The following is a 26,229-nucleotide window of genomic DNA, read 5'->3' as shown; positions in this document are numbered from 1 at the left end:
TGTGCCACAGTGATGGATGACCGAGTGCTGATAGTGTTTCTGTGGCTGTGGAGCTCAGGTAGGACCCTCACACCTGTGGTATATCTTTGAGGAGTCAGACAACTAAAAATGTGCTTTTGAACCTAAAGTCTGTTTACCAGGTCTAAGGTAATAAATATGGCTTTGGAAGGTGTCCAGATTGGTGTGTTACTCATCATTAATGCATGTTACACAAAATAAAACAGTTTAAATATTGAGGTTTGAGATGATCAGAGGTTTTACATAAACCCGGTGAACGGGCATAAAGTCTCATCTTCAGGTGCTCTTTTCTACCTAAAGGATCTCCAACATTTGCACCAAAGGATTGTTAGCTCAGTGTTTTAATGCCAAGAGAGCAGGCTTCAGTTCTGCTCTTTGACAGTCTACAAACGTTTGAATTAGTCATGTGACTGTCTGACATTTATTTCAAGGTTGTAATATCACTGCTGAAACAGGAGCTATCCACACAAATGAAGACAAATACATTCTGAGTATTTACAGAATACACCAATACAAATAAAGAACATAGAACCTCTAAGATTGGCAGCAGATTTACTCCAGTCCCTGTAATTTAACCCTTGTTAAGGCAGCTGTTTCAAACAGACAGCCTTAGTGTGACTGGTGATTACTGAATAGGTGATTATTGTGTTCTAGAAGTTGAGAACAGCCTCAAGACCACATTTTGAATGTCTTGGTCTTGTCTCAGTCTCATGCTGGCCGGATTTTCCATTAAGACCTGTTGAGACCAGCACTGATCTGCTATTCTTGGACTTCATTAATGTGATAATGAGGAGAAACACTTAACCTGCGGTCCCTTGTAATTTTTATCTACATCTGTCCTTGTTTGTCCTGAAAACGGACATGCAGAGAGGTGCTAATAAAATAATCATTTTTCAACATTTTATTTTACTTTCACTGCTTCAGATCTCTTCAACAACTTCAACCCTGACATCTTGTTTTTATCTGTCAGATTTATTAAAAAGAGCACGAGAAGCACTTCTTCGCTCTCGTTGACACTTGTCATGTTTTTTTTAAATTGATTTTTATGGTCTCATTCTTGTCTCAGTCTTGACTCAGTCTTGACCTCCAAAAGTCTTGATCTTGTCTAGGTCCCCATGCACTCTGGTCTCGAGCAAGTCTTGGTCTCGGATAGTGTGTTTTTGAATACAACACTAGTTGATTAACGTAGATGAACCTTAAATCAGGATTCAAACTGTGGAGGAGACGGCTCTCCTGATGAGACAGTCAGCACTTTGTCTTTGACCAGAGAGAGGCTGAGAAGTCCTTTGGTTCTGTTAAAGTCACTTTTTTTTTGACCAGAGAGAGGCTGAGAAGTCCTTTGGTTCTGTTAAAGTTAATAAGAGCCTGGGCTCAGACAACATCAGTGGCAAACTACTAAAGTCATGCTCAGGTCTAAAACCAGCAGCCCAGAACCTTTGAATGATTTAGCCAGGGTCCTTCACATCTATTGTGATGAAAATTTCATAAAGAAGAGGATTACTGAAGCCACTGAGCTGGCACTAGACCCTTTACAGTCTGCCTATATGACTCACAGAGGAGTAGAGGATGCCACACTAATGCTGCTCTTTATAACCAGACATGGTGAAGGTAGAAAACACACACCAGACTGCTGGTTTTTGTTTTTTCCTCTGCTTTTAACATGATCCAGCCCAATATCCTTGACATGAGGCTTTTAGAGAATTTTAACCTGAGTTTTAATCTGGTCGGGTGGGTCGTTGATTTTTGAACAAACAGGTCACAAAGGGTCAAACAGCTCCATATCTGATTCTTTGTATTCTTCCACAGGCTCACCACGGGGCTGTGCTCTCTCACCTTTATTGTAGATTTTGTACACAAACATGTTAAAGTGAACATGAGAACAGGTTTACAGTCAGATTCTGTTACTGAGTTTGTTACACATTCATGAGTCCAGCCACGGCCCCGTTGTGAATGAGTTTGTCACCTGGTGTGATGATTCTTTCTTAGAGCTTAATAGTTCAGACAAAGGAAATGAACATAGATTTTAGAGCACATGCTCCAAATCCCGAGCCAGCTATGATCAAAATCCAGGCAGTTGAATGTGTGGAGAGAAATATCTGGGAGCGATTTCGACTCTAAACTGACCTTTGAGAAGAAGAGTGAGGCGATGACTGGGTTTTAATCATTAAAGAGGCAGTGAACACTTTAACTTTTTTTTTCAGCTGTACACTTGAGTATCCGACTGAGCTATAATAAAACACATCAGTGCTGCTGTTATTTCTGACATTTGCACCAAACTGATAAAAATCTTCATTTACCATCCTTTATTTAGCTCAAATGGACATCTGCCTTAAAAAAATCTTTTCTGAATAGGCGGGGCGTGATGTAGAAACCTACGTCACAAACTCCATATCAAAGGTAGAATGTTACCACCTCTAACTGACTTTATCATTCAGAGACCACTCCCGTCCTCGCCTGCACCTTCACTGCTTCGAGAGCTACAGCTGTAGTAACGCCGGTGCTGGAGCAAACAGTCCGAACAGATAGTGCTCAGGACCACACCGGTCCACCACCACTTCACAGCCTGCCTCAGGGGATTCTGGAGGGGAAAAATTCTCCACCTCAAAAGATTGCTATGAGACAGCAGTGCTTGGGGACTCTGTGTTACTGTTACTTCTGATTCACCTGGAAAACCCCGTCCTCTTAAAAAATACAGTCCTTTCCCCCTCCCTCCTCTCAGTACCAAACCGCCATCTTTTTGTGCATTTTTTGAAATCCTGAAGTGGGCGGAGTTGGCTCTGAGCTGGCAGTTCACTTAGACTTGGAACATTTTAATGTCAGATTTTAATGTATTTTGTGGATTGTGTCTTGAATTGTGAGTCATTGTTGTTGCTTTTGTCTCCTGGATGCTGAACTACTGTCTGCACAACAAATGTACCTTATTGGGTTCTAATAAAGAACCCTGAACCTTGAGACATGAGGTCCCCTGAAAGCATAGTTTGAAATGTTAGGGGTCTTTTAGACAGTTTACTTCCAGTGTTATCATTCTGATGGGTGTTAGTGAGGACTGGATCCCTTGTCAACGTCCTGCTCACTGTTTGTATGAAAACTGCCCGTTTGTTTTCTGTCTGTCATACATGATGCTTATTGTCCATCTTCATGGTGCTAAATATCACTGAGCTCAGCTGTCAGTGATGGATGCATGTCTCTGCTGTGTGCCCTGACTCCTTTAGTTTTTATCATGAAGCTGGTAAATGTGACTATGAACTGACAACAAGTTTACTTTCTTTATATAGGGAGAGGAGGGTGAGAGCTCCACAGGTCAGAACGGTCTAGAACATTAGAACCAGGATCAGGTTCTCTCTGGAGCAGATTGATTTCAGACAGAGGCCATGGTAGAAACAGCAGCTGTCCTGATGAAGACTTGCTGCAGTTAAAATGCCTTCACCCCTGTTTAATAGAGGATTTGGATCACATCAGAGTGTCTCAGAGTGGACTGCTGTTTCTTCTCAGTAATCTTGTGGTCAGTTTCTCTGTGTGTGCAGTTGTTTATCTATTCTGCTCTCTTCAGATCTCCAGGCTGAAGACACAAACTAACAGACACATGAAGGAGGAGTGAGAGGGTTTCCTGCCTCCCTTTGTCTCTAACTCTGTGCACTGATTACCTGTGTGTCTCTGTTTAGCGGTTCCTGATGAAGTCAGGTTGGTGGGTGGAGCCAGCCGCTGTGCTGGGATCCTGGAGAGGAGAGATGGAGGCGACTGGAGAGCAGTAAACGTCTCTCTGTCTGAGTGGAACCTGACGTCTGCAGAGACGCTGTGCAGACAGCTGGACTGTGGTTCTGTACTTTCACTGGGACGACCAGAGAACTCCTCAAGGACTGAACCACCATCATATTCTAGAAACCTGCAGATCAACTGCTCAGGTAAGTTTGACTTCCTGTGAGAGTCACAATAATTTAATCCTCACTGTTAGAGTCACTCTCATGTTATAATAAAGACTATACTAGGGATGTAACGATATGAAAATTTCATATAATGGTTATTGTGACCAAAATTATCATGGTTATCATTATTATCACGGTATTGTTGAAATGTGCTCAAAATGTTCAAAAAGTACTTATACACACACTAAAATCATTTAACCAAGTTTTTTTTAAATAAAATAACACACACAATGTACTTTGTTGGCTGAACATTAAAATATTAACATCAAACATACAAATGTGCACTAAAGATGGCACCTTATTGCCATAAGAAGTAGCTGCACTTCGTGCAAATTGTAGATAAGATCCACGAATATTTTACATTCAGTGCTCAAGACTAGACCTAGTCTTACAGATCTAAGGGAAACTGGTACAGAAAAGAACACTTTCACTGTTTCATGTACCTTTGTGTACAATCTCTCTCTCGCTCTCTCTCTTGCTCGCTCTCTCTCTCGCTCTTTCGCTCTCTCTCTCTCACTCTCTCGCTCTTTTGCTCTCTCTCTTGCTCTCTCACTCTCTCGCGCTCTCTTTCGCCATGTTTTCAAACTGCGCACGCACACCAGAGTCTCAGAGAGCGCTGCTTCTTCTTCTTCTGGGTGTTTAACGGCAGCTGGCATCCATGAAGTTGCATTACTGCCACAGAGTGCTGTGGCTACTCCAGGAATTGAGCAGTATCACTGTGAGTTTTCAAAGTGTGGTAATCAAACACGGTTTTAATGGTAATTAAGATTTGAAATGGTAATACTAACCGTCTCGAATTTTACTATGGTTTATAGTGATACCGGTTATCGTTACATCCCTAGACTATACCCTATCATGATAGACCTGTGTTGATTTTTAAAAAAGGATCGCTGGAGAAGAGGTGAAGTAGACCCCCTTTGTCTTTTCTGAACTGTTTCCTTGTCTTTGGTCAGACCCTGATGATGATGTCCGGTTGGTGAGAGGATCCAGCACCTGCTCTGGTAGACTAGAGATGAAACACCATGGAGAGTGGAGACCAGCGGATCCTTCTTTCTATAAATGGACTCTAAAGTTTCCAGCTGTGATTTGTCGAAGACTCAACTGTGGCTCTGCTGTTTCATCTAGACTGATAGAGGAATCTTCTGACAGACCTGTGTGGATGATCATCCCTGGTTGTGCAGAGTCTAAATCTACATTAAAGGAATGTGTGGACACAGTGGATGGGTCCAGATCTTATGGGCTGGAAATCACCTGCTCAGGTATCAGTATTGACACATTTGTGCCCAAGTCTTTCTGAATGTTTTTCATTCACATCACTATGTTAACAGAGTCTCATATGAACATGTCCTGCTTATTTTCTCTTCTACATTCTGTTGTCCAGAAATTGACATTTGAATAAGTGGTAACTATTGTTGCCTTTAGACGTTGTTTCTGCCTCTGTAATGGTAAACTGTGAGTTAGAATTGAAAATGAGAAACATTATTCAAAGAGCTGTGCTCATTCAGAAACACTTTGAACAGCAAATGTGAGAAAAAGACATTTTATCATCAAACAGGTGGTCTGGAGTCCATCATTGTTGAGCTGAAAGAGCTTTTTTAAATGACAGGAATGTGTGGAACATGGGATGGTCCAGTGGTTAAGGCCTGGAAATCACCTGCTCTGGTATCATCATCTGTGAAAGCTCTGATTCCTCCTTCTCCAAGCGTTCTTATGAAGACATTTGTTCTTTGACCCCTCCAACAGAGGGTTTCAAGATTCTGAGCTCTACGTAACATTTTTAAAGTGTAAGTGAATCCCCAGCTCAGAGCTAACTCTGCCCACCTTCGTATTTCAAAAAATGCCCATAAAATGGGCAGTTTGGTTCTGAGAGGAGGGAGGGGTAAAGGACGGGGTTTTCTAGTTCAGGCTTGAGTGACAGTGATGTTCCCTTTTCAAAGAGAGACACAGACAGAGTCCCACAGCATAGCGATCTTTTAAAGCGGAGGAGTTTTTCCCTCCAGAATCCCCTGACGCAGGCTATAGTGTGGTGGTGGACCATGGTGGTTCTGAGCACTGCCTGTTCGGGTCGTTTGCTCCAGCAGCGGCATTAATAAAGCCGGAGCTCTCAGAGCCGAAGCAGAGCAGGTGCAAGCAGGAAAGAATGGGAATGGTCTCTGAATGGTAAAGTCAGTTCGAGGTGGCAACGCTCTTTTATATAGAATGTGTGACGTAGAAACCGACCATTGGTTCCTACGTCACATAAGCACCACCTTTTCAGAAAAGATTTTTCAAGGCAGATGTCTGCTTGAGCTAATTAAAAGTCATAAAATCCAGATTTTTATCAGTTTGGTGCAAATTTCAGCTATAAAAACCAACACTGATGTGACCACTTCTCCACTAACTCCTGCTAACCATCTGTATCTGCACACAGCGCTGCAATGTCATGCCCTTATTTGGGCATAAAGGGGTGTGTCTCTATCCTCATTAGGAGAAAGAAGCAGGTTCTTCTAGTTCATGAGCACCTGACATTCATCAACCTAAGAACACCTGTAAGAACAGTTCATCAGCTGAAGAATGTGTCATCAATCTCATGAAGGATTCTGTTAAAAACTCTGAGAACAAAAATCAACAAAAGTCTCAGGTTGATGTGGGTGAATGAGGCCCAGTGTGACTTTGTTTCAGTGAGCTCTGTAGCTCTTGTCTGATTCTGTGTGAACCTGTGGAGATCTTTGTCACCATTTCAGTCATTCCCTGCATTGTTGCTCATCTGACCTTGTTTTTGGTTTCTTCTACATGAACATTAAACACAGCACTCCAATGTCTGTCCTTTCTTTCCAACTGTCTACCATGAGACTTTGTAAATGTGCTGCTTTTCTCAGCCTGTTACCATCCTCCTACAGCTGAGCTTGGACAGGAACCAGTGAAGAGAAAGGACTGGTTTCAGATTGTGATCAAGTTCTCTGTCTCTCTCCTGAAATCTCCACAGACTCTGTCAGACTGGTGAACGGGACTGGTCTGTGTTCAGGCAGACTGGAAGTGAAGTCTGACCAGCGGTGGTCTCCAGTGTGTGAGGAGGACTTGGACCTGCAGGGTGCTAAGGTGGTCTGCAGGGAGCTGGGCTGTGGGGCTCCTTCAGTCCTCAAGGGGGGAATGTTTGGAGAGGTGGAGGCTCCGTTCTGGACTAAGAAGTTCCAGTGTGAAGGCCACGAGTCTGCTCTCCTGGACTGTCCAGACTCAGGGTTGACTGGAAACACCTGTCCACCTGCTACAGCTATTGGGATCACCTGCTCAGGTAGAGCTGGAGCTTTGATTGACTTTCTTTTGTTGTCCCAATGAAAGTATCAATCATTGAAATGAATGATTGAAAGCACATTTGAAAGTGGAGCAGCTGACTGAGACACACACAGATGAAAGCATGATTGAACAGGAAGAATAAAGAAACAGGAAGAGAGAGCAGGAGCACAGGTAGACTCTGATATAGGCATAGCAAATATTCTGAGCTGAGACTTAAAGAGACAACAGACCAGGGAGACCAGACTAGTTGTTGGTTTGAAGTTGAGCTAACTTTCCAAATCTGGATCAGTCATATCCACTTTAGAGCTTCTGAAACCTCGACCAGGGTTTCCATCAGGAAGGATGTGTAAAAATTCTTCATTCTGTTAATGTGAACTGAGGGTTCCATTTATTTGTGGTCTTTTTGGTGTAATCAAGCTAAAAACAGCTACAGTGTTTCTTGGATTGAATTGGAGGAAGTTTAATGGCATACAGCTTTAGATTGTTTAGAGCAGGGATGGACAACTTTGGTCACCAAGAGGGCCGCATTCATTTTAAAGTCAATGACAAAGAGCCAGATTGTTCCAGATTGTTGTATTTATTATCAATGGAAGCCCTGTGATTCCTCAACATTGAACAAAAGGAAGAAGATGTAGCTTTCCTGATGATTTATTATACCAACATTCATGTTTTTAAACTCAAGTGCAAATAGAAATCGTTTTTCCATGAGATTTACACAGAACTAAATCAATTTCCAGCTGCTTTTTCAGTGCAGTGAGCATGATCCTTGCTTGGTATTTTACTCTCACATTTTCTACAAGTGCATTTAGTGATGCATGTAAAAGCTTTGACAGCAACGATTGCAGCTAATGGAATCTTCAGAAAAGCAAAAAGACTAAATATTGAAATCAATAAGATAATGAAAAAAATAAGTGAGAAATAAAATAAGAAAAATAATTGATTAAGAAAAAATCAAAATCAAAAATGAAAAGAAGCACTGAAATAAAATACATAAAAATGTAAGGATTTTCAAATATTTAATGAAACAACTAAAAATCAATCAAATAAAAACATTAAATGAATAAGGACAATGACATAAAAATAAATTAAATCAAAATTGTTTTAAAGAATTATTTTTGGGGGGCTTTTTCATGCCTCCATTAGACAGAGGAGGACAGTGGACAGACCCGGAAACAGGGAAGAGAGCGGGGAGAGACATGCGGGAAATGGTGCCACAGGCTGGACTTGAGCCCGGGCCGCCCGCGTGCATGGTGTGCACCCCAACTGCTCGACCACCGGCACCCCAGAAATTAAAATTGTAATGAGTACATTTGTATTATATTTCAACTATAATGAAGTAAAACTAAAATAGATTATATTGACCACAAATCAGAAATTACAAAATGAATTTAAAAATTTAAAAACCATAAAGAAAAAAGAATGCAATAAAGACACAAAGAAAAGGATTCTAAAGTTAAAATAATAAAATATAATTCTTGTTAAAATCAAAAATCTGGAAATAAAGTATATCCAACACAAATTTAAAAAGATATTAAAAGTAGAGAGAAATACAAATAACAAAACAAATATTTTATGTATTTTCTCTAAAAATTGAAAGAATTTTGAAAATGTTTGAAATTATTTTAATTAAATAACACATATAATAAAATATCTAAACATAGAGCAGTAGCAAAAGATCATTTGAGAAATGTTTCTGTTCTCATGCTGTCATGGTAGATTTTGACTGTTTTCCTAGGGTTAATAGTTTATTGGTTATTGATATTGACTTCAGGGCCGCATTGAATGAGGTGGAGGGCCGCCCGTGGCCCCCCGGATGCCAGTTGTCCAACCCTGCTTTAGAGTCAGATTTAGTTTTTCTGTGGAGTTGGAGCTAGAAGTCATCAGCATTGCAGTGGTAAAGATATTGTGTGTGTGGATTATTGAACTTGATGTGAAAATGTAAAGCTGAGGAGAGAACGGGGCTGAGCTTTGAGTTCTGAGGGACTCCACAACTTACTGTAGATCTGCTGGAGAAGACGTGAAGTAGACCCCCTTTGTCTTTTCTGAACTATTTCCTTGTCTTTGGTCAGACCCTGATGATGATTTCCGGTTGGTGGGAGGATCCAGCACCTGCTCTGGTAGACTAGAGTGGAAACGCCATGGAGAGTGGAGACCAGGGCATCCTTCTTACTTTTTCCCGAGTCTCAATGAAACAGCTGGGATTTGTAGAAGACTCGACTGTGGCTCTGTTGTTTCATCAATACACAGAGAGAAATCCTCTGACAGACCTGTGTGGAGGATCAGCCCTTTTTGTGTACAGTCTAAATCTACATTAAAGGAATGTGTGGAAACAGTGGATTGGTCCAGATCTTATGGGCTGGAAATCACCTGCTCAGGTATCAGTATAAACACATTAGGGCCAAATCTTTCTGAATGTTTTTCATTCACATCACTATGTTAACAGAGTCTCATATGGACATGTCCTGCGTGTTTTCTCTTCTACGTTCTGTTGTCCAGAAATTGACATTTGAATAAGTGGTAACTACTGTTGCCTTTAGACCTTGTTTCTGCCTCTGTAATGGTAAACTGTGAGTTAGAGTTGAAAAAGAGAAACATTATTCAAATAGCTGTGCTCATTCAGAAAAACTTTGACAACAGCAAATGTGAGAAAAAGACATTTTATCATTAAACAGGTGGTCTGGAGTCCATCATTGTTGAGCTGAAAGAGCTTTTTTAAATGACAGGAATGTGTGGAACATGGGATGGTCCAGTGGTTAAGGCCTGGAAATCACCTGCTCTGGTATCATCATCCATGAAAGCTCTGATTCCTCCTTCACCAAGCGTTCTTATGAAGACATTTGTTCTTTGAGCCCTCCCACAGAGTTCTTGAAGATTCTGACCTCTACCAAATATTTCTCATCTCTGATTTGTTGTCAGTAAAGAACCAAAGCTAAGATTACTCCAGAACACTCTTGTAAACATGTGAGTGCTGATCTGAGAGGATCAAATGTTTAGTTTTGCTCTCATCAGCACACCAGTGTGTTTCAGAATGACACAGTGAAATAGAATGTTTCATTCTGCATGTTGTCTGTTGAAAGTGCTATCTGAACCAGTGTTATCATCCAAATTCATGTGTTTGGAGCTAATATTGATATCCATGACTGCTGCTATAAATAGAACTGAATTGTGTTTTTAGGGTCATTTTGAGCAGCGTTACTTCCTCTTTAGAACTCTCAAAGTATTTCTGATATTTGGAGTCCAGAGGGCAGTTACCATCACACTTTATTTTAATGTCAAAATCACTAACATTTGACCACTTCTCCACTCACTCCTGCTCACCATCCGTGTTTGCACACGGCTCTGCAGTGTCATGCCCTTATTTGGGCATAAAGGGGTGTATCTCTATCCTCATTAGGAGAAAGAAGCAGGTTCTTCTAGCTCATGAGCACCTGGTATTCATCAATCTAAGAACACCTGTGAGAACAATTCATCAACTTAAGAATGTGTCATCAATCCCACCAAGGTTTCTGTGAAAAACTCTGAGAATAAAAATCAACAAAAGTCTCAGGTTGATGTGGGTGAATGAGGCCCAGTGTGACTTTGTTTCAGTCAGCTCTGTAGCTCTTGTCTGATTCTGTGTGAACCTGTGGAGATCTTTGTCACCATTTCAGTCATTCCCTGCATTGTTGCTCATCTGACCTTGTTTTTAGTTTCTCCTACATGAATACTAAACACAGCGCTCCAATGTCTGTCCTTTTTTCCAACTGTCTACCATGAGACTTTGTAAATGTTCTGCTTTTCTCAGCCTGTTACCATCCTCCTACAGCTGAGCTTGGACAGGAACTAGTGATGCACGATAAGTATTTTTGTGAACTGATACCGATAACCGATAATTTCCTCGTCCTGATGGCCGATAACCGATAAGAACCGATAATTTTTTTTTCAATTGTTGATGTTCAAAAACAAGTTTCTTTCATGTATTTATTCACATCTGGGGGTAAGAAGGGGTTAATATGTGGTGAGGAAAGATATTTATAACTAATTCTAACTCAATCAGCACTCTGCCTGGTGTCAGCCTATGGCTTGGTCCTAATGCCCGCGGCTAACGCTAGTTTTAACATCGTTAGACTTGTAAGTGACTTATAAGATCCGTTGTGTTAAAATTCGCTGACTGTTTTCCACTCTTTGGGATCTTTGCAGGGCAAACTTTGCAAACACTGTTGTGTTATCCTCCCCGTAAATACGGAATAACTTCGCCAGTACCACTGTGTTGTTAGCTCCTGTTAACCTCTGAGCACTGAGCTGCTGCTTCTTCTCTGGTGGTTAACAGCGGGTCTAGTACCACGGCACCACCAACTGTTTCTGAATGTGTAGTCTCTTGAGAAATAAAACAAACACCTTTATTATTGGTGGATTTTATCAGTTAATATTTTATTATTGGTAAAATTAAAATATGTAAAATATATGCAATATCGGCCAATAATTTATTGGTGCTAATAATTATCGTGCATCCCAAACAGGAACCAGTGAAGAGAAAGGACTGGTTTCAGATTGTGATCAAGTTCTCTGTCTCTCTTCTGAAATCTCCACAGACTCTGTCAGACTGGTGAACGGGACTGGTCTGTGTTCAGGCAGACTGGAGGTGAAGTCTGACCAGCGGTGGTCTCCAGTGTGTGAGGAGGACTTGGACCTGCAGGGTGCTCAGGTGGTCTGCAGGGAGCTGAGCTGTGGGGCTCCTTCAGTCTTCAAGGGGGGAATGTTTGGAGAGGTGGAGGCTCCGTTCTGGACTAAGAAGTTCCAGTGTGAAGGCCACGAGTCTGCTCTCCTGGACTGTCCAGACTCAGGGTTGACTGGAAACACCTGTCCACCTGCTACAGCTGTTGGGATCACCTGCTCAGGTAGAGCTGGAGCTTTGATTGAATTCCCTTTGTTGTCCCAATAAAAGTATCAATCAGTGAAATGAATGATTGAAAGCACATTTAAAAGTGGACCAGCTGACTGAGACACACACAGATGAAAGCATGATTGACCAGGAAGATGAAAGAAACAGGAAGAGAGAGCAGGAGCACAGGTAGACACTGATATAGACATAGCAATTATTCTGAGCTGAGACTTAAAGAGACAACAGACCAGGGAGACCAGACCAGTTGTTGGGTTGAAGTTGAGCTAACTTTCCAAATCTGGATCAGTCATATCCATTTTAGAGCTTCTGAAACCTCGACCAGGGTTTCCATCAGCAAGGATGTGTAAAAATTCTTCATCATTCTGTGAACGTGGACTGATGGTTCCATTTATTAGGGGTCTGTTTGGTGTCATCAAGCTAAAAACAGCTTCAGTGTTGCTTGGATTGAATTGGAGGAAGTTTAATGGCATACAGCTTTAGATTGTTTAGAGCAGGGATGGACAACTTTGGTCACCAAGAGGGCCGCATTCATTTTAAAGAAGGAGTATTATGTCTTTTTCAAGGCTTTACACCATCTCTCTGATACCCATGTAGCAGCTTTACATGGTTTACAGCTCAAAAAACTCCTCAACGAAAGCTACTAGTTTCTGTCATTTACGGCCTCATTAACTCTACTTTTGACTCCCCGGCATCCGGTCCCAAGGACTCTTGGAAGCAAGAGCTTGGAATCACGCTGCCTGATGATTATTGGCGTCGAGTCTGACGGCTAGTTCGCTCCTCATCCATCTGTGCAAGGCACGGCCTCTTACAATGTAAAGTTGTACACAAAATCCACTATACTAATTTCAGGCTCTCTGAATCTATCCCAATGTTATTGACTCATGTAACAGGTGCAAACAATCTCCAGCCAACCACTCCCATATGTTTTGGTCCTGTCCCAGGCTTGCCACATTTTGGTCTGAAATCTTTAAAACCCTTAGCACAGCATATACCACTACTATCTCTCCGGAACCTCTCTTGGCTTTGTTTGGTGTCCCACTGCAGCCTCTTACCTCTAAAGTTTTGCAGACTGTTCTTGCCTTTACTACCCTGCTGGCCAGGCGACTTATCCTCCTCAAGTAGAAACATCCTCTACCTCCGTCTCATAACAGATGGGTGAAAGAGGTCATAGTGTCTATTAGACTTGAAAAGCTTAGATTTTCTCTCAATGGTTCCTTAATTTCATTTGAAAGAACTTGGAGCCCTCTCCTAAATTATATTGAATCTTTGACATCTCTGTCAGATTTTGACAACTGAGCCCCCCCCCCTTTGTTTTTTTTTCTTTTTTTCTTTTTTTTTTTTTCTCAGTTTTGTGCTTTTGTGGTGTGCGATTGACTTCTGTATCGCACGGGGAACTTCGGGTGGGGTGGGATTGTAGGAGGGATATAAAAGCTGGGAAAAAGAAGGATTGGGAGTCTTCCCTGTCACATTGCACTGTCATGTAAATGTTGAAGTTACTTCCAATAAAGAAAGTTATCAAAAAAAACCTCCTCATGTTTCTCACATTTGCATCCTGAAAAACCTTTATTTTAACCTCCGTTTTAAACGCTGAGGTTTCGCTGTCTTTTTAACCCCCCCCCCCCCCCCCAAACGGACCTGCTTTCCTCCAATTGGCCGATTTTCCAGAGGCTGGCTGACGGCAGGACTCATGTTTTGTGCCCGCCCCCTCCAATGTGGCTATATTGCTATGCTAGTACTTGTAAACTTTGAATTAACTGGTCCGACTGAGTAAAATATGGCAAATTTTGATATACGTCCGTACGTGTTAAACCCGAAGTCTGATCCTGATAGTTTGGAGAGAGAGGGGGAAGAAAATCAGCAGCAGGGAAGGACAGAGACGGACATATCTGTTTTTTAAGTGTTTAATTACTGTGTTACTAAATGGCTAAAAGGCCTTGTGGGGGCGGTCTGGGGGCGACCCAATCAGGAGATCCTGTTGTGATGACCTCATCAGTTTGCTCCATCAAAATCTCGTCTTGGGAAGATCTCGGAGAGATTCCCAACGAACCGTTATGATCAGTTTACAGTCTAATTCCAAGATTACTGCCACGTGTGTTTATCTTGCGGTTCGAAAATTGGCATACATGAAGTATGGACACCCATCATGGTGACTTTGTATTTATGTTTTAAAAATCAGAAAAGTATAATACCCTCCCTTTAAAGTCAATGACAAAGAGCCAGATTGTTCCAGATTTTTGTATTTATTATCAATCTAAGCCCTGTGATTCCTCAACATTGAACAAAAGGAAGAAGATGTAGCTTTCCTGATGATTTATTATACCAGCATTCATGTTTTTAAACTCAAGTGCAAATAGAAATCGTTTTTCCATGAGATTTACACAGAACTAAATCAATTTCCAGCTGCTTTTTCAGTGCAGTGAGCATGATCCTTGCTTGGTTATTTTACTCTCACATTTTCTACAAGTGCATTTAGTGATGCATGTAAAAGCTTTGACAGCAACAATTGTAGCCAATGGAATCTTCAAAAAAAGCAAAAAGATATTATATATTGAAATCAATAAGGTAAATGAAAGAATAACTAAGAAATGAAATAAGAAAAATAAATATTTTCGATGAAATAAATAATGATAAATGAAAAGAAATTTTAAAATACATAAAAATGTGAGGAATTTCAAGTATTTAATGAAAAACAGCTAAACATTAATCAAATAAAAACATTAAATGGATAAAAATTGAATAAGGAATTGAATAAAGATCAACATCAAATAACAAAATTTAAATAAAATCAAATTTAGACAATGAAATAAAAATAAAAGAAATTAATATTTTTAAAGAGTAAATTTCTAATTTTAATGAAGTAAAACTAAAATAGATTATATTAAACACAGATAAAAAAGAAATTACAAAATGAATTTCAAAATATAAAAAAACATGAATGAAAAAATAAAGAAAATGAAATAAAGACACAAATAAAAGAAATTTGGAAGTTGAAAAAATTAAATTAAATTTTTGTTGAAATCAAAAAACTGAAAATAAAGTATATCCAAGACAAATTTAAAAAGACATTAAAAAGTAGGGGTAAAAAGAAAAAAAAATCTTATGTGGTTTTCTAAAAATCAAAAGATATTTTTAAACGTTTGACATTATTTTAATTACATAACAAAAATATAATAAAATATCTAAACATCTAAATCAAAATATCTAATACCTAAGAGATCATATGAGAAATGTTTACGGCTGTGTTCAACCAAAGAAAAACTTGGTTGACCAAAATTGCACCCAGGCACCAATTAATCGATTGTTCATTCAGGTACAAAAAAAAAAAAAAAATCATTCATTAATTTATTTTTTAAAAAATCACCTCGTGGGGACTGATTTAACCCATTCAGGTTCCTCATTGTCCCTGCTTGGTACTCTAAATGATTCTTAAATGAACATAAGCTTCTGGAAGCATTAATACATTTCTTAGGATCATCATGTCGTACTAAAACAATTATTAATTGAGAGACGATCAGCGCGCACCTGCCTTTGATCTCCGACGCTGTAACTCTTTAAACTCATACAGCCTACAAAATAACCTCAGATCACCATTTATTCATTTGTAACGGTACTAATACAGGATTACTTGATCCAGCCCACGCCGTGTCAATGACGAGCATAAAGCAGGCAGCATGCAGAGTTTTTTTTACGGAGGTGAGAGGGAAAAAGTTCACTTGTCGGGACTTAATGACCAGTGGACATCGTCTTTTATCACCTCTCCTTTTTGTGCGTCTGTAAGAGAAGCTAACGCTAACGTGAACACTTTATGGGGATTATAAAAGGAGATGATAACTACGCAGCCTATTTGCCGACAGGTGAATTAAACTGACCGCGGGAGTTGATGCAGTGAGGGAGGGCAGAGCAGATACACTCTACGGTGCCACTTCTAACAAACAGCCTGCAACTTTGTGACGAGTTGATATGTTGTTTCTGAACGATAGTGCTGTAAAACATCAGAAAATATCCCACTCTTTGTAGCTTTGTGTGCTTCTCTGCTTGTAATTTCTAGAGCTGCATTGCTCCTGTCCCCAGCAGCACGTCTCTCTAGCTGCGCACTTCGCTTCTGCTCCCCTGACCAGTTGTGTTTTTTTGTTTGTTTTTTTTTGGGGGTGATCTTGGTCGTACAAAAGCTTTTCGATCAAACGATCAACCAATCGAATAAAAGCTGTCAACTCTAGAAATGTTTCTGTTGTCATGCTTTCATGGCAGATTTTGACTGTTTTCCTAGGGTTAATAATTTATTGGTAATTGATATTGATTTCAGGGCCGCATTGAATGAGGTGGAGGGCCGCCCGTGGCCCCCTGGATGCCAGTTGTCCAACCCTGCTTTAGAGTCAGATTTAGTTTTTCTGTGGAGTTGGAGCTAGAAGTCATCAGCATTGCAGTGGTAAAGATATTGTGTGTGTGGATTATTGAACTTGATGTGAAAATGTAAAGCTGAGGAGAGAACGGGGCTGAGCTTTGAGTTCTGAGGGACTCCACAACTTACTGTAGATCTGCTGGAGAAGAGGTGAAGTAGACCCCCTTTGTCTTTTCTGAACTATTTCCTTGTCTTTGGTCAGACCCTGATGATTTCCGGTTGGCGGGAGGATCCAGCACCTGCTCTGGTAGACTAGAGATGAAACACCATGGAGAGTGGAGACCAGCGGATCCTTTTCAGTCTTCCTGGACTCTAAAGTTTCCAGCTGTGATTTGTAGGAGACTCGACTGTGGCTCTGTTGTTTCAGCTAGACACATAGAGGAATCCTCTGACAGACCTGTGTGGATGATCAACCCCTATTGTGAAGAGTCTAAATCTACATTAAAGGAATGTGTGGACACAGTGGATTGGTCCAGCTTTGATGTGCTGGAAATCACCTGCTCAGGTATCAGTATTAACACATTAGAGCCCAAATATCACTGTGTTAACAGAGTCTCATATGAACATGTCCTGCTTATTTTCTCGTCTACATTCTGTTGTCCAGAAATTGATATTTGAATGAGTGGTAACTATTGATGCCTTTAGACCTTGTTTCTGCCTCTGTAATGGTAAACTGTGAGTTAGAGTTGAAAAAGAGAAACATTATTGAAAGAGCTGTGCTCATTCAGAAACACTTTGATAACAGCGAATATGAGAAAAGGCATTTTATCATCAAACAGGAGGTCTGGAGTCCATCATTGTGCAGCTGAAAGAGCTTTTGTAATGGAAAGAATGTGTGGAACACAACTTAAAAAAAAAAAAAGAAGAAGAAGCTGTAATCAAGACGTCAGTGCGCTGAATTTTAAATAATTTAAAATTAAATGTATAACTTGCATATGTGGGAGAGCCAGAGAGAGAGAGAGACAGAGAGCAGGACTTGAACTGTTACGCCTGACGGTGTTCTGTAAAACTGTCGGGTCAGTCAGAGAAGTTTATGAGGCTTAGCGCCATAGTTGCCATGAAGCAACGGGCAGTGGATGCATAAAAATGCAGGACGCGTGCCTGAAATCATCAATGCCTCAAATTTTCTGCCTTCGTGATTTTCATGCCTCGTATCATGCATGCTATGTTATAGCTACAGTGAAAACAAGGGCATTATGCCACGCAAATAGCCATCTATGAGAAACAACACACGGCGCAATGTCCAATCTTACAGCATGGACGTATATGGATACATGACTGATTTAAGAGAAGCCTCGAGGCAGATAATTTGCCTCGAGATTTTTTTGACTGGAATCACCTGAATAATTTGAGGAATTGTTTCAGCCTTGGTCTCCATCCTCATTAGGAGAAAGAAGCAGGTTCTTCTAGTTCATGAGCACCTGGCATTCATCAATCTAGGAACACCTGTGAGAACAATTTATCAGCTGAAGAATGTGTCATCAATCCCACCAAGGTTTCTGTGAAAAACTCTGAGAATAAAAATTAACAAAAGTCTCAGGTTGATGTGGGTGAATGAGGCCCAGTGTGACTTTGTTTCAGTGAGCTCTGTAGCTCTTGTCTGATTCTGTGTGAACCTATGGAGATCTTTGTCACCATTTCAGTCATTCCCTGCATTGTTGCTCATCTGACCTTGTTTTTAGTTTCTTCTACATGAACATTAAACACAGCACTCCAATGTCTGTCCTTTCTTTCCAACTGTCTACCATGAGACTTTGTAAATGTGCTGCTTTTCTCAGCCTGTTACCATCCTCCTACAGCTGAGCTTGGACAGGAACCAGTGAAGAGAAAGGACTGGTTTCAGATTGTGATCAAGTTCTCTGTCTCTCTCCTGAAATCTCCACAGACTCTGTCAGGCTGGTGAACGGGACTGGTCTGTGTTCAGGCAAACTGGAAGTGAAGTCTGACCAGCGGTGGTCTCCAGTGTGTGAGGAGGACTTGGACCTGCAGGGTGCTCAGGTGGTCTGCAGGGAGCTGGGCTGTGGGGCTCCTTCAGTCTTCAAGGGGGGAATGTTTGGAGAGGTGGAGGCTCCGTTCTGGACTAAGAAGTTCCAGTGTGAAGGCCACGAGTCTGCTCTCCTGGACTGTCCAGACTCAGGGTTGACTGGAAACACCTGTCCACCTGCTACAGCTGTTGGGATCACCTGCTCAGGTAGAGCTGGAGCTTTGATTGAATTCCCTTTGTTGTCCCAATAAAAGTATCAATCAGTGAAATGAATGATTGAAAGCACATTTAAAAGTGGACCAGCTGACTGAGACACACACAGATGAAAGCATGATTGACCAGGAAGATGAAAGAAACAGGAAGAGAGAGCAGGAGCACAGGTAGACTCTGATATAGGCATAGCAAATATTCTGAGCTGAGACTTAAAGAGACAACAGACCAGGGAGACCAGACTAGTTGTTGGTTTGAAGTTGAGCTAACTTTCCAAATCTGGATCAGTCATATCCACTTTAGAGCTTCTGAAACCTCGACCAGGGTTTCCATCAGGAAGGATGTGTAAAAATTCTTCATTCTGTTAATGTGGACTGATGGTTCCATTTATTAGGGGTCTGTTTGGTGTCATCAAGCTAAAAACAGCTTCAGTGTTGCTTGGATTGAATTGGAGGAAGTTGAATGGTGTACAGCTTTAGATTGTGTAGAGCAGGGATGGACAACTTTGGTAAAGTCAATGACAAAGAGCCAGATTGTTCCAGATTGTTGGATTCATGATCAATCTAAGCCCTGTGATTCCTAAACATTCAACAACAGGAAGAAGATGTAGCTTTCCTGATGATTTATTATACCAACATTCATGTTTTTAAACTCAAGTGCAAATAGAAATAGTTTTTCCATGAGATTTACACAGAACTAAATCAATTTCCAGCTGCTTTTTCAGTGCACTGAGCATGATCCTTGCTTGGTATTTTACTCTCACATTTTCTACAAGTGCATTTAGTGATGCATTTAAAAGCCTCACAGCAACAATTGCAGCTAATGGAATCTTCAAAAAAGCAAAAAGAATAAATATTGAAATTAATAAGCGAAATGAAAAAAATAAGTGAGAAATAAAATAAGAAAAATAATTGCTTAAGAAAAAATAAAAATTAAAAATGAAACGAAGTATTGAAATAAAATACATAAAAATGTGAGGAATTTCAAATATTTAATGAAAAACAACTGAAAGTCAAACCAATAAAATCATTAACTGTATTAAAATTGAACAAATTGTTTTCCTAGGGTTAATAATTTATTGGTAATTGATATTGATTTCAGGGCTGCATTGAATGAGGTGGAGGGCCGCCTGTGGCCCCCCGGATGCCAGTTGTCCAACCCTGCTTTAGAGTCAGATTTAGTTTTTCTATGGAGTTGGAGCTAGAAGTCATCAGCATTACAGTGGTAAAGATATTGTGTGTGTGGATTATTGAACTTGATGTGAAAATGTAAAGCTGAGGAGAGAACGGGGCTGAGCTTTGAGTTCTGAGGGACTCCACAACTTACTGTAGATCTGCTGGAGAAGAGGTGCAGTAGACCCCCTTTGTCTTTTCTGAACTATTTCCTTGTCTTTGGTCAGACCCTGATGATGTCCGGTTGGCGAGAGGATCCAGCACCTGCTCTGGTAGACTAGAGTGGAAACGCCATGGAGAGTGGAGACCGGTGGATCCTTCTTACTCTTCCTTGAATCTAAAGGATGCAGCTGGGATTTGTAGGAGACTCGACTGTGGCTCTGCTGTTTTATATAGAGAGATAAAGGAATCCTCTGACAGACCTGTGTGGAGCATCATTACTGATTGTGTACCATTTAAATCTACATTAAAGGAATGTGTTATACCATTGGATCTGTCCAGTTCTTATGGGCTGGAAATCACCTGCTCAGGTATCAGTATTAACACATTTGTACCAAATCTTTCTGAATGTTTTTCATTCACATCACTATGTTAACAGAGTCTCATATGGACATGTCCTGCTTATTTTCTCTTCTACGTTCTGTTGTCCAGAAATTGACATTTGAATGAGTAGTAACTATAATTGCCTTTAGACCTTGTTTCTGCCTCTTTAATGGTAAACTGTGAGTTAGAGTTGAAAAAGAGAAACATTATTCAAAGAGCTGTGCTCATTCAGAAACACTTTGATAACAGCAAATGTGAGAAAAGGACATTTGATCAACAAACAGGTGGTCTGGAGTCCATCATTGTGGAGCTGAAACAGCTTTTTTTTTTAAGCAAATGAAAATAATTTAATGAAAATTGTTTTGAAATGATCTGCTCTGTTGTGATTCTTGTTCAGTGACGAACAGGATGCTTTTCTCAGCCTGTTACCATCCTCCTACAGCTGAGCTTGGACAGGAGCCAGTGATCAGAAAGGACTGGGTTTAGATTATGATCAAGTTCTCTGTTCTCTCCTGAAATCTCCACAGACTCTGTCAGACTGGTGAATGGGACTGATCTGTGTTCAGGCAGACTGGAGGTGAAGTCTGACCAGCGCTGGTCCCCAGTGTGTGAGGAGGACTTGGACCTGCAGGGTGCTCAGGTGGTCTGCAGGGAGCTGGGCTGTGGGGCTCCTTCAGTCTTTAAGGGGGGAATGTTAGGAGAGGTGGAGGCGCCGTTCTGGACCAGAGACTTCCAGTGTAAAGGTAACGAGTCTGCTCTCCTGGACTGTGGAGGATTTGACTCAGGTAGAACCACCTGCTCACCTGGTAAAGCTGTTGGACTCTCCTGTGAAAGTAAGAGAGCAGACGTAGCTTTGATTTGACTCACTAGTTCACTTCCTTTAATAATTCTGTTCTTGTCTGTTTAGATCCACATATCAGGTTGGTAGGAGAGCCCAGCCGGTGTGCAGGAACACTGGAGATGAAACACATGGAAGAGTGGAAACCTTTGGATGATTGGGAATCTCTCTGGGACCAGAGGTCTGCAGCTGCAGCGTGTAGAATTCTGAAATGTGGCTCGGCTGTTTCAACAAGAAGAGTGGAACATAAGAATAAAAGACCGGTGTGGGTGATCAGACCCTCCTGTGTCCAGACGTTTTCTCTGTTGGAGTGTGTACATTATGGATCTTATGGCAGCGACAGTGACATTGAGGTGATCTGCTCAGGTAATACACAACATCACATCTGAATTTAGTATCCTGAGTCCTACTATGAATGTATGATTTCAGTTTCTGCAACTGCATAAAAAAAGCTTTATTTGATTTTCAGTTCAGTTTTATGTTTTCACCATTAAAAGGAGATGCATCGATAAATATTATGTGCAGGAGGAGATTAATAATGTTAAAATATTACTGAACCAGCAAAACACAGAAAAACTCTGAACACATAATCATGTAGATGTAATAATAAGGAGCAGACGTGCAGTAACAAAAACAATCAAAGCAGAATAACAAGAAGAAAAACCCTGAATGCATGAGGATTATGGGTACCTGTCTGTGGATGTTGCAGTGCGCAACATCAACCATTACATTACTACAAAATCCATCTAACATAGGGGGAATCACTTCAGAGCTCCAAGACATCAATGACAGCATCAGTTAAAGAACAGCAGGACAATTATAAATAGGCCTCTACTGTAACATTTACAGAGGAACACCTTTGTCAGGTAGACGTGAATATTCCAGAATTAGACTCCTGTAACATTTACTGAGGAACACCTTTGTCAGGTAGACGTGAATATTCCAGAATTAGACTCCTGTAACATTTACAGAGGAACACCTTTGTCAGGTAGACGTGAATATTCCAGAATTAGACTCCTGTAACATTTACTGAGGAACACCTTTGTCAGGTAGATGTGAATATTCCAGAATTAGACTCCTGTAACATTTACAGAGGAACACCTTTGTCAGGTAGACGTGAATATTCCAGAATTAGACTCCTGTAACATTTACTGAGGAACACCTTTGTCAGGTAGATGTGAATATTCCAGAATTAGACTCCTGTAACATTTACAGAGGAACACCTTTGTCAGGTAGACGTGAATATTCCAGAATTAGACTCCTGTAACATTTACTGAGGAACACCTTTGTCAGGTAGACGTGAATATTCCAGAATTAGACTCCTGTAACATTTACAGAGGAACACCTTTGTCAGGTAGACGTGAATATTCCAGAATTAGACTCCTGTAACATTTACAGAGGAACACCTTTGTCAGGTAGACGTGAATATTCCAGAATTAGACTCCTGTAACATTTACTGAGGAACACCTATGTCAGGTAGATGTGAATATTCCAGAATTAGGAGCCCATATATCACAATAAAACCTGACCTCAGCCTGTATCAAACATTGATGATCTAAAGCCGACAGGCTGAGTGAGAATACACCTTTAAAGTAATTCCTGAAGGATAATGGAATATTCTCTTCATTGAATGTATAATAAATAAAAACACAGACTTGATAAATATTGATGTATGAATGTGAAGAATCTGGAGTGATATGAGAGTGATGGGACATTAGCATTAGCGTGTTTGGAGGAGCAGAATTAAATCACAAGCCATGGGGTTAAAAACTATCTGATGTGAATCAATGAACGATGTTTACATCAAAGATCTGAGAGCATCGGCCTGTTGACTGTTGGAGCTGTTATAAAGTAACATGTCCTTTCATGTCCTCCCATTATGTCCGTTTGTTTCTCCAGATTTGCTTGAAAAGCCAAACATCACCTTCTCCTTCTCCACTAACGGGGCCTCCGAGGCCACGCTGCAGGGCTACCGGGCCCTCATTGGCAGTAGCTTCAACATCACATGCTCCATCAAACCTCAGTATGAAGGGGGAGATTTCCAGCTCATCTACTCTGACGCCGTCACAACACAGAGCTACAGCCAGACAGCAGTCAACCATTCTGCCCATTTCCTGTTTCCTCCTGCAAACCAGAGCCACAGAGGGCAGTACAGCTGTGTTTATCACCTCCATGTTTACTCCCATAACTTCTCCTCAGAGAGCCAGACTCTCTCTCTCGCTGTTGGAGGTAACTTCTCTGATTATCTGGTTTAAACAGTGACTGTCATTCTCCACCAGTATATTCACATTCACTCCTGTCAGACTCTCTTATCTGAGCAGGTGTTCACTCATTTCTGCTCATGTTACTAAATATTTCATCATCACCTCAGAAAAGAAAAGCTCATTATTATTTTAGTCACATTAAAACTTCCTCCACACTGCTGACACGTTAGCCATGGGTTGCTTACACTGTTACGTTACTGGTGTGTTAACGTTCTGCTCCAGTGTTCCCAGTTAGTGACAGCTGATGTAAATGATCGAGGCGGAGAAATGAGCTCAGGTTGCTGATTCTGGATCAGTTAAAATGCCAGAATCAGCTCTGATCTGATACTGATGTCCTGATCAGGACGTCCCTGATGAAGATGTTTACTAAATCCCTGTCAGATTTCAGAAATGTTCCTGTTTTTATGACTTCAGGGCTGCTGAGATAAATGAAGGGCTCTTCTAGATTTAAAAGCTTCATAAACATTAACTTGACTCTGGTTCAGTGGTCTGAAGGGATTGAGCTGACTTTGTCATGTGATCAAATGTGATGATGTCAAATCTGTTTCAGACCCTCTGAGAGACCTGATCATCAGATGTGTGGTCCTGCTTGGTGGTCTGCTGATATACGACACTGCCCTCTACTGCTACTATAAGGTACTGCACGCATCTTTATTTAGTGGAGGATTCAGACTGTTTGGCATGATGCCATTAGGAGAAAGCTCTCAGTGATTTTACTGGTTTAAAGAGAGGTTTTCTGATTTCTCTCTCCAGGTCAAAACCAGACAGATTCCCAGGGACTACTGATGTGTTTTTCTTGATGACTGCCTGTTGTCTCAGTGAAAACGGTGGAGCCAGGATATTTTTATTGACATTTGTCATCGCTGTGGGTGTCTGTGGGGACCACAAGAGGGGTCCTCTCAGAGATACACTCTCACTATCAACAACTGGAGTTTTGGGCTTATTATCTCAATGTCACAAACATTTTTTTTTCAGTATCCACCTTATTCCTAGCCCCCATGATTCTTTGTGTGAACTGTGGTTGCAACTTCCGGTCCTTTCTATCTGAATGGGACTTTGCATAGAAACGAGGTGCTAAACGTGATTATTAGAACAATTTGGACATTAAAATATGAAAACTTCACCTCAAATGAGATTATATTATTATTTCTCCACCCTCTACTAGAGACTATAAAGTGACAACATTACCTCAGAGCATATTTAGCTAACTTTATTAGCTTTGTATCAATATAGTTATAGACCAGTGGTTCTCAACCTTGGGGTTGGGACCCCCTTTGAGGTCACGAGACACTTAGATGGGGTCGCCAGGTGCCTTAAAAAAATAAAGAATATTTTTTAATTTTTTTTTTCCCATCCAAATTTTGTTACTATTAATTGACACTTTTTAAAATCAATTTCTGCACAATTTGGAATCATTTTTGACTCTCTTTTACCCATTTTTGGAACTGTTCACTTTACACCGATTTGTCCACATTTTAACTTATTTTCATCACTTTTTCCCCCCCATTTTTTGCCAATTTTAACACACTTTTGCCACTTTTAACCCATTTTTGTCCATTTTAAACCCTTTCCACTGCTTTGTTTCTGCCTGTGTTTTGCCACTTCTGTTGTTGCCTCTGTTGACCAATTATTGACACTATTAACCCTTTTTACCACTTTCTACAACCATTTTTGCCAACTTAACCCATTTCTGCAAATTTCTGCTTATCGTTCTGCCTCAGTTAGCTCATTTCTGTCAGTTCAAAACGATTTTCCCACTTCTAAATCCCATTTCATTAAATTTTCCACCCGTTTATGCCCCTTTTAACATATTTCTACCATTTTTTCATCCCCTTTTACCACTTCTTTTGACCATTTTTGAAACTTTAACCAATTTTCTGCCATTATTTGCTTATTTTTTGCTTATTTTTTGCCATTTTTATCTTGTCCTTGCCATTTCTAACCCATTTCTGCTGCTTTTAAAATCACATTCATCACCTGTTCCACATCTTTTTGTTGCAATTTTAACCAATTTTAATTCTGCTTTTAAGGAAAGTGATTTACATTTGTAAAATGGCTATATACTACAGCACAAATGATTATTAAAAACAGATATTTATTGCTTTGATAATAGTGGTTATTGTTAAGGTGAAATATAAAATATGGTTATCAGAGCTTAACTTCACCATGCTGACTCTGACCCCCCCCCCCCCCCCCCCATTGTTATGGGTAGCTTTGTCTGCACATAACTATTTGTGCAGGGCTGTTGAATCACCTTCAGGTATTGTGGGCGTCCCTGGTCTCTGGCCCCTTTATTTTGGGGGTCGTGGGCTGAAAAGGTTGAGAATCACTGTAATAGACGATCACGTCTGGACACCACCTTTAAATAACATTTCTCTAGTTAGTTTGTGAGGTTGCTGAAATTCTTATTTCACCAACTAACCCTGTTTAAATGTGGGAATTATATTGATATAACTCTCCATGACTCAGGTTGTTAACTCTTCAGCTTGGTGAATGTCTAGTTTTAACAATGAATGATAAATGAATATTTAAAGAATCAAATCCCTGATGCACTTAGACAGTGAACAGCATGTTTGAAACACTGTTGATAAAGACATAGATTTGTCTTTGTAACATTATTAGTACCACGAACAGACCAACAGGTACTGAGCATTACAGAAAATATAATCTAAAAATTTCAGATAATATAACTTGAATGATTTAACAAAAATCTGGCAGTATTT

The 26,229-nt window shown here is 40.5% G+C and overlaps 1 protein-coding gene across 1 annotated transcript; it reads left to right on the top strand.

Moving 5' to 3' along the window:
- On the top strand, positions 1-25,665 carry LOC121516496 (scavenger receptor cysteine-rich type 1 protein M160-like). The gene is made up of 14 exons (XM_041797815.1): positions 1-58; positions 3,681-3,920; positions 4,895-5,200; positions 6,907-7,212; positions 9,284-9,589; positions 11,786-12,091; positions 16,698-17,000; positions 18,381-18,686; positions 20,089-20,391; positions 20,932-21,237; positions 21,312-21,608; positions 23,142-23,471; positions 24,057-24,142; positions 24,260-25,665. The coding sequence occupies exons 1-14, from the start codon at positions 13-15 to the stop codon at positions 24,290-24,292; spliced, it is 3,474 nt and encodes a 1,157-aa protein (XP_041653749.1). The 5' UTR covers positions 1-12; the 3' UTR covers positions 24,293-25,665.
- Positions 25,666-26,229: the final 564 nt, after the last annotated feature.

The sequence above is a fragment of the Cheilinus undulatus genome, linkage group 10 (genome assembly GCF_018320785.1).
Source record: "Cheilinus undulatus linkage group 10, ASM1832078v1, whole genome shotgun sequence".
NCBI lineage: Eukaryota > Metazoa > Chordata > Actinopteri > Labriformes > Labridae > Cheilinus > Cheilinus undulatus.
The sequence above is the reverse complement of the archived record's forward strand: the minus strand, read 5'-3'. Positions and strand labels throughout refer to the sequence as shown.